Source organism: Canis lupus, chromosome 37, assembly GCF_048164855.1.
Source record: "Canis lupus baileyi chromosome 37, mCanLup2.hap1, whole genome shotgun sequence".
Classification (NCBI taxonomy): Eukaryota; Metazoa; Chordata; class Mammalia; order Carnivora; family Canidae; genus Canis; species Canis lupus.
Genome location: NC_132874.1, coordinates 11,092,224 through 11,104,226, shown reverse-complemented (window position 1 = coordinate 11,104,226; position 12,003 = coordinate 11,092,224). Strand labels below are relative to the sequence as shown.

General features: G+C 49.4%; 1 protein-coding gene across 1 annotated transcript in view; it reads left to right on the top strand.

Moving 5' to 3' along the window:
- The window catches only part of GMPR (guanosine monophosphate reductase), a 47,113-nt gene that overhangs the window by 32,888 nt on the left and 2,222 nt on the right, over positions 1-12,003 (top strand). The window contains exons 7-8 of the mRNA XM_072814249.1: positions 5,500-5,542; positions 9,134-9,293. Coding sequence (XP_072670350.1) covers positions 5,500-5,542; positions 9,134-9,293 — 203 coding nt within the window. The remainder of the gene's footprint in view (positions 1-5,499; positions 5,543-9,133; positions 9,294-12,003) is intronic.

Genomic DNA, 12,003 nt, shown 5'->3' with positions numbered 1-12,003 from the left:
TAGGGACATCACACAAAAGAGAATTTTCTTTTTTCTTTTTTTTTTCTTTTTTATTTTATTTTATTTTTTAAAGATTTTATTTATTCATGAGAGACACAGAAGGAGAGAGAGGCAGAGACACAGGCAGAGGGAGAAGCAGGCGCCATACGGGGAGCCCAATGTGGGACTCGATCCCAGGTCTCCAGGATCACACCCCGGGCCGAAGGCAGTGCTAAACTGCTGAGCCACCAGGGCTTCCCACAAAAGAGAATTTTAAAGGTGGAAACAGAAGAAGGAAGGACTATTATTTATTGAGCATCTAGTACCTTCCAGGCACCATAGACTTATAATTTCTAATCCTTGGAACAACCTGCCAAACTAGCAGTTACCATCACTTGACAGGTGTATTAGGGTGCTCTAGAAAAACAGAACCAGTAGGGTGTGTGTGTGTTGGTGGGGGGCGGGTGGCAAGACAGGAGATTGAGGAAGTATTTATTATAAGGAATTGGTTCACGTGATTATGGGGATTAAGAAATCCCAATATCTGCAAGGTGAGTTGCCAGGCTAGGGACTTCAGGCGAGCTGATGCTGTAGTTTCAGTCTGAGTCTGGGGGCCTGAGAACCAGGAAGAGCCTATGTTTCAGTTGAAGTTAAAAGGCAGAAAAAAGCCCAGGTTCATTCAGTCAGTCAAGAAAAGTACACTAAAAAAAAAAAAAAAAAAAAATTACACTCGAGGAGGGTCAGCCCTTTGGTTCCGTTCAAGCCTTCAACTGATTAGATGGGACTCCCCCACATTGGGGAGGACGATCTGCTTTACTCAGTCTACCAATTCAAATGTCAGTATCATCGAAAGAAAGAAAGGAGAAGAGAAGAGAAAAGAAACCAAGAAATCTTCCCAGAAACACCCAGACTAATGTTTGACTAGTTACCTAGGCACTCTGGCCCAGTCAAGTTGACACATAAAATTAGCCATCACAGCCCGCTGGGGAACTGAAGCTTCGGGATCTTAAGTTCTTGTCCAGTGTCACTACTGGCAACGTTCAAACGAAGGTGTCTTCCTCTGCAGTGTTCCGTGTCTTCCCTTGACTGACCCCCTCTCCCCACACACACTCATTTAGACAACGAGGAGGTCACAAAAACCATAAAGAAGGGTTTGCTGAAATCACAGAGGATCCAGGGTTGGTACAGGACCCGGTTGGCTTGTTCTCCCACCCCAGCGCTCCTCTGTCCTTCCTCACGGGGTCCCCACTCATGTCTTCCAGTGGGGAGAGGATGGCCAGTCCCCAATGCACGGTTACAAGGGGAGGCATTCGTTCCCTTAGACTCTGTGGTGCTTTACAGGACCTAGAAACAAGTCTTGCGATTATGTTGAGTGGGGTCACTGTGGTCTCTTCTGGACTCAAGCTCCAGCATTTTAATCAGTGTATTTTATAAAGATCAAGAGGCTCAGGAGGCTCTGTATTGAGAAGGGCTGGTAAGGATCCAGATAATTCAAAGTAATCCCCAACCTTCTCCCCCCTCCACGCCTGGTCACTAGTGCTCGCCCAGGCCCACTAGCCCTCTGCAGAGAAGTAAAGATGGATCAGCAAATTTCTGAAAATTGTAATGATTTAATATAGCACTTCAGACGCAGTTAGACCATTCTTTAGTGAGACCTAAACAAAGTTATTCAGATAATTCAATTTTTTTGAGGCCTGAAAAATCCTCCAACAAGACAGATTTAGCCTAGAAAAAGTTAGATAATACAGATAAATATAAAGATGACTGCAACCATTAGCCCCTTAAGATAACCATGGCTCATGTTCTGATAAGTATGCTTCTAGACATTTTTACGTTTTTTTAAATTTTCTTTATTTTTGCTTCTAAACATTTAAAAAAATTTTTTTAAAGAAAAGTGGTGAGTAAAGGGTTTCTTTTTAAAAAAAAATTTGTTTATTTATTCATGAGAGACATACAGAGAGAGGCAGAGACACAGGCAGAGGGAGAAGCAGGCTCCATGCAGGGAGCCTGATGCAGGACTCGATCCCAGGATCCCGGGATCACGCCCTGGGCCGAAGGCAGACAGACGCTCAACCACTGAGCCACCCAGGCGCCCTGCTTCTAGGCATTTTTAGAGTGTATCCTTAACCAAGGTTCAAATCTTGTTCTAACATTATTGCTGTGTGACCTTAGGCAAGTCATTCAACCTTTCTGAGCTCCGCTCGTTTTTCTCCCCACTTCCAAAATACCAACTTCAGGTTCTTGAGCTGTTTATTTATTTATTTTTTTAAAGATTTTATTTATTTATTCATGAGAGAGGGAGGCAGAGACACAGGCAGAGGGAGAAGCAGGCTCCATGCAGGGAGCCCAATGTGGGACTTGATCCTGGGACTCCAGGATCATGCCCTGGGCCAAAGGCGGCGCTAAACCGCTGAGCCACCCGGGCTGCCCCTCTTGAGCTGTTTAAATAGCAAAATGAAGTTAACTACCCCTGTGCATAGTAGGTGTTTGATTTGAATTCTCTCCGCCTGTTCCCTACCTGCTTTCACCATCCTCAATTTTAAGTATTCTTAAGAAAAGCTATGCTGACGATTCACAGATCGAGTTCCCACCACTCATGTCATGTGATGCCTTTTCTACTAAAATATAACATTAACGCTGTTGAAAAACAAAACAAGTAGCTCTTTGAATATTTGCGCATTGTGTTTTTTGAAACCTTCCAGCGGCTGTGATATTTATATGTGAAAGTAAATGTGTGTCTTAGATTGCAGAGATTTTCCCCTCCTGCCCTTGCCTCCTGAGAACATGAAAAGGATGCTCTGAACAGCTTTTGGAAATCATCCATAAGCGGTAGTAGGGAGCAGCCTCCTTGGCCCTAAAGCATTATGCGATGTTGGAGTGCACTCTGTTAAAGGCGCAGTCCGGCTCGGCTGCTCCGCATTGTCTATTTATAAATGCATTTCCAGGTAAAGTAAGGAGATGCCGTAAGTGTGGTCTCCTCTCTGGCACATCCCAGAGTCCTCTTAACGGTGGGCATCGTGGCCCATCCTGGGAAGAGAAGAGCTTCTTCTCAAGGGTCCCAGTGCCTCATCACTGACCACAAGCATGTAGAATTTTCTGGGCACGAGACACCACCGTGGCAGTCACAGCCACTCACTCACAGCTCACAGGCAAGGGAGCACAAGATTAGGGAGCGTGTGTGTGTGTGTGTGTGTGTGTGTGTGTGTGTGTGTTGGGTGGTGTTTTTAGTCCGATAATGTCCTAATGTAATGGGTACGTGAGTTTGTTTAATCTTTGGAGGTCATATGTTTGAAACCCTATCTAGTGTAAAACTGGTTCTGGTAGAGATAAAGCACTTAAAAAAATGGGAAAGACGAGTGAAGGGCACATGGGGGGGCTTGTACCTTTGAGAGATAGGCTGGAGCTTGGAACCAGCCAGACGCAGCCACGAGTCCCGTCACCATCTTCACACGGTGGCTTTGGCACATAACTTCTATGGAGAGACCACTTCGGAAATGACCATTCCCTAGCACCCTGTGGCCCTCGGGGGATCAGAGAAACTACAGGTGAATACAGGCACACCTCATTTTATTGAGCTTCGCTCTACTGCACTTCAGAGATACTGTGTTTTTTGGTTTTGTTTTGTTTTGTTTTTTTACAAATTAAAGATGTAGGCAAACCCGCATTGGGGCAAGTCTGTTGGCAACGTTTTTGTTGTTGTTTTTAAAGATTTTATTTTTTTATTCATGAGAGACACAGAGAGAGGCAGAGACACAGAGGGAGAAGCAGGCCCCATGCAGGGAGCCCGATGCAGGACTCGATCCCAGGACCCCAGGATCAAATCCTGAGCCAAAGGCAGATGCTCAACCGCTGAGCCACCTGGGTGTCCCTAGCACCATTTTTCCAACAGTATTTGCCTGGTCGGTGTCTCTCTGCCACAATTTGGTAATTCCCACAAAATCTCAAAACTTTCTCATTCTTGTATTCGTTAGGACAATCTGTGATCAATGATAACAGCTCGCCGGAAGCTCAGAGGGTGATCACCATTTTTTAGTAATAAAGTATTTTTAAATTAAGCTGTGTACATTTTTGTTTTTTTAGATAGTAATGCTGTTGTATGCTCGATATGCAGAATAGTGCACACATAGCTTCTGTAGGCAGTGGGAAACCAAAAAAATTCATTTGACTCACTTTATGGTGATACTCGCTTTCTTGCTGTGGCCTGAAACGAAACCTGCAATATTTCTGGGGTGTGCCTGTAACAGATATGATGGAGGAAATAGTTATAGGCAGTAAATTTTCATAAAAAAAAAAAACAGTTTCAAGTTTTCACACCTATCTTTGGATTCGAACTGCCAAGAAGTAATGAAGCAGAAATTGAGTTACAGCTCCTGGAGCAATAGGCATAAAAAGCAGGTAAAAAAGGGAATTGAGTCACAAAGAGCCATGTTCCCCATCAGAGGTGATGGAGTAGTTCATAAAGTGGTTTGTCCTGGTTCACTAGGTGCCCTGGCTCTGGGGGCGCCCACACCTTCCTGGCAGTTGTGATGCAAGGTAGCCCGGGCGGCCTGTCTTCCCCAAAGGCTGATCCGACCCCAATACTGGTGGGTCCCACCTTCCGGGGATAGGCACCTGCCTCTGAGACCCTGGTGTTCCTCCCAGACCTGCTCTGAGCTCGGGGCTGTGTCACCAGGCCAGCTCTCAGCACTGACCCTCCGCCCCCACCGGGCCCTGGCTTCTTGGCCTCTCTCTGTGGGGTCCGGCTGCAGCTCCCGGCCACCCTCACCGTCCTCCTTGACTTCACACAGGCCACGTTGAGAACAGCAGGGTAGCAGCCTGTGTTGGTCAGGATGCGCAGTGGGTTCTGCGTTCTAGAAACCCTGCACAGCACTGCTGGTGCGTCAACATCACTTCCGTGGCTGGACCGTGCTGGACAGCCCAAGGTGACCGTCCTGCTGGGCATTAAACCAGCCCCAGGCACGTGCTCTCTAGGGTAGAGTGGGGCTCGGGAATGCATGTTTGATTTTAAGCTAACTGGGCACTTGGGTGAAGGTGAATGGGGGACACACGGAGTGGCTGCAAGCATAAAGGAATTCAGTCCTTTCCCTGGCTCTTAAAATAACGAAGCTCCTGGACTACATAAGCCTCACCTCAAGCCAAGCAGGGAGGGAGCGATGACTTCTGAATGAGTGATTTCGGATGGCCCTGGCCGGGCAGGCGTGTTGTGTCAGGGGCTGGCTGGGGAGGAGGCCCCGGAGCATCCTGCCTCCCCGCTTCCAGGGGCTTCGAGGGGCGTCCAGGACGCCGCAGGGTGGACAGGTGGGCAGTGCAGGGGCTGGGGTGCAGCATCCAGGGGAGCCAATTAAGTCAGAACACAGTGACTGAGGAGCTCTGGGCCAGGGCTCTGAGGGCCTCTGCTTACCCTTGGCTGGGGGTGTGTCCGGGTGTCACCTCCTGATGACCCCGAATCACCCCAGGGGAGGGGGGACAGCCTGGCCAAGCTGACGCTGACGCCCTCTCCTTGCTTTTTCCTCTTTGAAGGATGGAGGCTGCACGTGTCCAGGAGATGTCGCCAAAGCCTTTGGTAAGGGGACAGGGAGGGCGGGGCGGGAGCTCAGGCAGCTGTGTGCTGGCCTCAGCTGGGAACCTGAATGGAGAGGCGGGACGTGTTGGGAAATTCTGGGCCCGTCCTGAGTTTCCAGTCCCTGGATTCCAGCCCCAGTTGGCCAGAGTCCTGACGTTAGTTTGATTCAACCGAGCAGGTGTCGTGCCCAGAGGATGGAGGGGGGTGGCAGCCTGCAAGGCAGCAGAGGGTGATGTCATGGCTTAGAGGGCTCAGGGTGCCTGAACAGGTGTGAAGCTCAGTGACTTAAGGGAGGTCTCTGGGCCCTAACTTGGGGCGATCTTCTGGGAGGGACGAGAGCCCCCCAGTGGCTTCTCACCGGGCAGAGGAGCCTGCGTCCCAGCAGAGGGCAGCGCTGTCCAGCTGTGATCCAGGGGGGCTTCTGGACCACCTGGCAGGCCGGCCGCAGCCCCACGTGCAGTGCCCTGTGCTTGCCACGTCACCCTGGCCAACCGCATCCTCAAGCCAGAGCCGGCTGCATGTGGGGGCGCCAACCTGCCAGGTGGGAGCTGTTGTGTGCCCACCGGGTGACAGAAGAACCGCTCGCAGGGCCCCACTCCCTCTTCTGATGCTGAGGCCAAGTTCATTCATGATTCCCCCCCCCCCTTTTTTTTTCCTACAGAGGGAAACTGTCTTTTTATTTTGAAGATTTTATTTATTTATTAGAGAGAAAGAGAGCACGAGCAGGGGTGAGGGGTAGAGGGAGAAGCAGACTCCTCGCCAAGCAGAGAGTCCGATGCAGGGTTCAGTCCCAGGACCCCAGGATCATGAGCCGAAGGCAGATGCTTAACCAACTGAGCCACCCAGGTGCCCCTGGAGGGGGACTTTCTGAGGGGTGCCAGGGGTCCTTCCCCTTACCTGTATTTGGCAGCTCCAGAGTTTTTTGTCCACTGCTTCAGAGACCTTCCGACCTTCCCATAGAATGTCTTAGGTGAGGCATGGGTTCCCTCCTCCATCCTCTTTCTCTTAGTGACACACAATGGTAACAAGGAGAAGGGACAGTGTTCCTAGCAGTGGGGTTTTGTAGCAACCTGGGGAACGTCATGAAAATGGGCAACCTTCTTATGTAACCTATTCAGATCCTGCATCTTGGTTATGGAGGGAACACGAGGGGCGTCTTTGTAATCGAGGGTGCCTACTTTATAGTTGAGACCGAGGCCCTGAGAGGTGAGTGACAAGGTTGGGGTCCCACAGCTGGTAGAGGAGGGGGAATCAGGACCCCTGCTCCACTCGTGTGCTCACTCACTGCTTACCTGGATCATTAGCCAAGGATGTTTTTGTTACTGATTTTTGAGCGGGATCAACTTAATGCTGATGGGTGCTCCCACTTGGGCTCCCTGTACAGAGTAGGAGCTGGCACGCTTTAAAGTGACTGACTGGTTGTTAAGAAGGTGCCTCGTAGGGGTGCCTGGGTGGCTCAGTCGGTTAAGCGTCTGCCTTTGGTTGGGGTCGTGATCCCGGAATCCTGGGATCGAGCCCCATGGTGGGCTCCCTGCTCAACGGGGAGGGGGGGGGGTCTGCTTCTCCCTCTTCTCTGCTTGCCACTTCCCTTGCCTGTGCTCTCTTGCTCTCTCTGCCAAACAAATAAAATCTAAAAAAACAAACACAAAAAAGATGCCTCGTAGATAACCGTTTTTGGATCCAGCCCTGGCATCTTTTTTCTTCACTCGTCTTGCAGTGAGTGCAGCGCTGCCTGTGCTGAAGCTCAGCAGCAGAGGAAGGAAGACTATGTCAGGAAGAGTGAATGTTGGTGAGGGCCAGGGACAGGAGAGCATTCAGAAGCAAAAATAATTGGAAGCCACTTCAAAGCATTGTTTGAGTGGATCTGTGTTCTGTGTTCCTGATGTTGACATCTGCTACTGGGGTTGTGGCCACTGGGAGGCCTGGCTGGACACCAGTTTTCCTCCCCCACCCCCGCCCTTAAAGCATGGCCCGGGGTGGGGGTGGGGGACAAGGATCCAGCATTCATGTTAGGGACCCTGGGATGAAGGACCTGCAGAGCTTGCTGCCAAGTAGAAAGGTCCCATTGTGTGCAGCTTCCTGAGTGCCAGGCCAAGGGGCCAGCCCTGCTATAATGCCAAACAGAAAGGCCAGGAAGCCTGATGCAAACCCCAGAGTCCTGTAAATATCTAAATGACCTGATGGAAGAGGTCAGGGCCACTTCTCAGGGGTTCCTCTGCTTGCCCCTCCTCCTTGTCCTTCATCCTCATTACTGAATACATCTGTACCCTGGGGTCCTGGTGTTCTAAATGCGAACCCTCAAGAGGACATAGGAGAAGTTCATAGTCCATGGAGAGTCTAAATAATCCTCTATGAACAGGATCGAGAATGGTGATATTTCTAGCTCTTCCCCATATACACTTTCCCTTCTTGACAACTAGTTATTCTATATTGACCATGAGTCATGTCCTGTGATAAACACTTCAGTACCATATATGTATATGGTATATATACCATGGCATGGTGAGAGAAAGAACAAACTTTTTTTTTTTCAAGTAAGTGTCAATTTTAGTAAGATCTTCCACACACATTTACCACTGAGAATTGAAATAGCACATGAAAAAATTTTTATTATAATTCCAATTTTTGAAAACCAGAAGATCTAGCCTTTGTACCCTGCCCTAATTATGCTGTCAACCCACCCCAATGTTCTCTGTGTATTCCTTCTACACAGGTTCCTTGGTTTTCAATTTTGATGTTAGGTTTTATCTTAATGACTTCAGGCTTCTCACACACAGGCAACACTCAAAACCTATTAGTGCTTCCTCAGGTCAAATCAAAAAGTGGAAGTATACTGAAGTCATTCAAATGCAAACTACGAGATATGTGTGTGTGTGTGTGTGTGTGTGTGTGTGTGTGTTTATATTATTTAGGTTTCTCTTTTTAATACCTAGCCTCTAGTGTAGAAGTTTTGGTCTGTTCTGGTGTTTTTCTTTTCTTTTTTTTCTAAAGATTTTATTTATTTATTCATGAGAGACACAGAGAGGCAGAGACACAGGCAGAGGGAGAAGCAGGCTTCCTGCAGGGAGCCCGATGCGGGACTTGATCCCAGGACTCTGGGATCATGACCTGAGCCAAAGGTGGACGGACTCTCAACCACTGAGCCACCCAGGCTTCCCTGTTCTGAGTTTTTTGTGATCTACACAAGCAGAGTGTGATAGCCTGATAGCCTAAGGTAGACCAGATGCCTGATGGGGGCACCAGAGGAATGATCATGGAGGATGACATTGGGCAACACTCTGTAGAAAATGCTGCCCAAGTCTTAATGTTTCTCTGATGATGAGACTTAGACTGTGTTTGGAAGGTGGTCATAGGTAGTCATCAGTTACCATTAAGGATTGTCCAGCGCATTAGCCTCCAGCCTTCAGTAGGCTGCATTTCTGTGTCCAGTACGTGTCTCCCCATATGGCAAGCCTTCTAAACTTTTTCCAGAAAGGGAGAGGTTGCTGGGAGCAGGGAGGGGTGAGTTACAGTAGCACGCAGATCCTTCCAGAGCCGACTCTCTCTGAGTTTTTTCTTCTGCTGCTTTTGTCCTCAACTGTTGGCGTTTAGGAGCTGGAGCAGATTTTGTCATGCTGGGCGGGATGTTTTCAGGCCACACCGAGTGTGCCGGGGAGGTGATCGAGAAGAATGGGCAGAAGCTCAAGCTCTTCTACGGGATGAGCTCCGAAACAGCAATGAAGAAGCATGCAGGAGGGGTCGCTGAATACAGGTGAGTCCCCGGCACCCCCTCTATTAATACTTAGGTACCGTGGGAAGGGGCTAGACAACATAGCCTGCTTCTTTTTAAATAGCCCCAGTTGTTATCCAAGTAGCACGTGCTGTGTTTGGGGCCCTGAAAAGGGAGTGTAGAGCAGAAGTGTTTTGGGGCGGGACGGAAATGTGACCGGGGTGTGTGTGGGAACAGGTAGGTGACCGGGCTTTGGGGGAAGGGGGTAAGGAGGATCTTGCCTTATCCTTCAAGAGAGCCTTCTGATGGCTCAGCGCTGGCCTTGTAATCACCATCTCTAGCCTGGAATGAGTTCAGGCGGCTAGAATTGAGTTGGAGAATGGGTCTCCCAGTGCACCTGAAACAGGTGTAGTGCACATCACTGCACAGAGCTCAGGCCTTTCTGGAAGATGCCATGTTTCCCCTGCAGCAGGACTCTCACCTGCCTCCAGACTCTGACAGTTGACACAGGCAGCACTTTTAGCCATTTAATTGTGTTACTCATTGCAGAAGGGATGCTTGCTTCTGCTTCCCCCCCCCTCTGCCCTCAAATCCATGATCCCCAAAGATAACCTGGCCTTTTCTGTTTCCCTTCCATTTTAATTGTCCACATGTGTGTTTTAAAACCCTTAGGACAGCGCATGTCCACCCCCTGACCCTGTTGCATAGAAGCTGCCGTTAACTTATCAGCATCGGCCTGATGACAAATCACACAAAGGGGACAGGGCAGAAGGTCTTGATCCCTCCGAAGGAAGTCCACCAGGAGTGAGGGATTATCTTTCTCTGGGAAGCTTCAGGCACTGGGGTGGGGACTCAAGCCCTCCCTGGTGGGCACCCCCCCATTTCACCCATTCATCCTGCACCCCAAGGCTTATGTCGAGGATATGGGATGCAGAGGTGTTGTATGAGGTTCCCATCAAGCCGGAAGTGAAATCTCAGAACCCCACTGAGATCACAGGTGGGAGGTGTGGGGTACTCGCCAGAGTTCTGAACCTCAGTGAGCGGGGGACTGGGGGCCTGATGTCTGTTCTCACTCTCCAATCTCATTCTCCTTTTGAGAAGGAACCTCAATAAAGATGAAGCAAAGGGAAGTGTGGGAAGGCAGGGTGGAAAAGAGGAATAGGGTGCTGTGTCTAAACCTTCATCGTGGGAACTTCAAACGCTCCGAACAAGAGGACACTGCTCCCCGTGCAGCCTCAGAGGCTCTTTCTCCCATGTGGTACCCGATGGAGGAGGTTGCGGTTTATGAGGGTGGCCAGGGTGAGGATTACTGCCTTCGTGCCCACCTGGACCGCCAGTCCAGAAGCTTTGCACTTTACCAGCAACCACTGTCCCTACCCAAGGGCCTGTGCAGCGTCCGCTACGCGCTGCCACGTTAAACAGAACCATCGGGATTCAGTGACCTGCTAGATGCTTTGCCTGGAGTACATTTTGTGCCTCTAGCTGTTACATCTGTTGTGAGTTCTAAGAAAAGTAGGGAAGGGCAGACCAGGTTGCACCACACTCGGAAGCCCAGGTGCCGAAGGAAAAATCCTCTCCTATAATTTCAGCAGGGTTTAGGCAAAACAAAATAGGAGACTCTGGAAGCGGATTCAAATCTTAGACGAGAAAGGCAAGTGCTGAAAGAATTAGAGCCTCAATCTGGAGGCAGCCTGAGCCCTGCACGTAGCCTCTGTTTTTCTCTGTCTCTGAGTCTCTCTTTGTGTCTCTGTCCCCCTCCATCCCTCCCCTTTCTCAGGCAGTTTGCAGCCCCATCCCCATATATCCTCACAAGAATGGTCCTCCTTTGATGTTGTATTTATTTATTTACTTATTTTTTCTTTTTTTTAAAGACTTCATTCGCTTACCCATGAGAGATGCAGAGAGAGGCAGAGACATAGGCTGAGGGAGAAGCAGGCTCCCTGCGGGAAGCCTGATGGGGAACTCGATCCCAGAACCCTGGGATCACAATGTGAGCCAAAGGCAGTTGCTCAACCTCTGAGCCGCCCAGGCGTCCCTGACGTTGTATTTAATTAAGGCAAAGCTATTTATGCTTTGCTGGTTCCTTCCCAGCCATTAACCATTTATTTCTCACGCTGTCCCTGGGAGATGGATCAAAGTACCTTCCTTTTACAGACGAGATGAGATGAGCCTCAGCAATAGATGGCTTGCAAAAGGGGCTGTCACCCATCAGCAAAGAGGCAATGATGAGAATCTAGATGATTTCTAGTAAGCCCCTGACGGGCCACGGGAAGCTCTTTAAAAAGTGATGTGGTGGTCATTGCGGGCACATGTGCAGAGGTGTTGGTCTCTAGGTCATGGAGTGCGGTGACGTGAACTGTCCTGGGTGTGGCCAAGGATGGGCTTCAGGAGCTCGGTACTCTACACCAGCCACGAGGCCAGCTCTTGATCTAGCCAGTGGTTTAGGGAGGTAGATTTCATTGCACTTAAGGATAGTCTTGCAGGTGTGGATTCCAGTGCACAAGAGTTAATACTGTTTTGAAATTCTAGGCAGTGAGCTTTCTTTCTTTCTTTCTTTTTTTTTTTAAGATTTTTTTTTAAGATTTTATTTATTTATTCATGAGAGACATGCAGAGAGAGGCAAAGACACAGGCAGAGGGAGAAGCAGGCTCCATGCAGGGAGCCTGATGTGGGACTCGATCCCAGGACTCCAGGACCACACCCTGGGCCAAGGCAGGCTCTAAACCACTGAGCCATCCAGGGATCCCTAAGA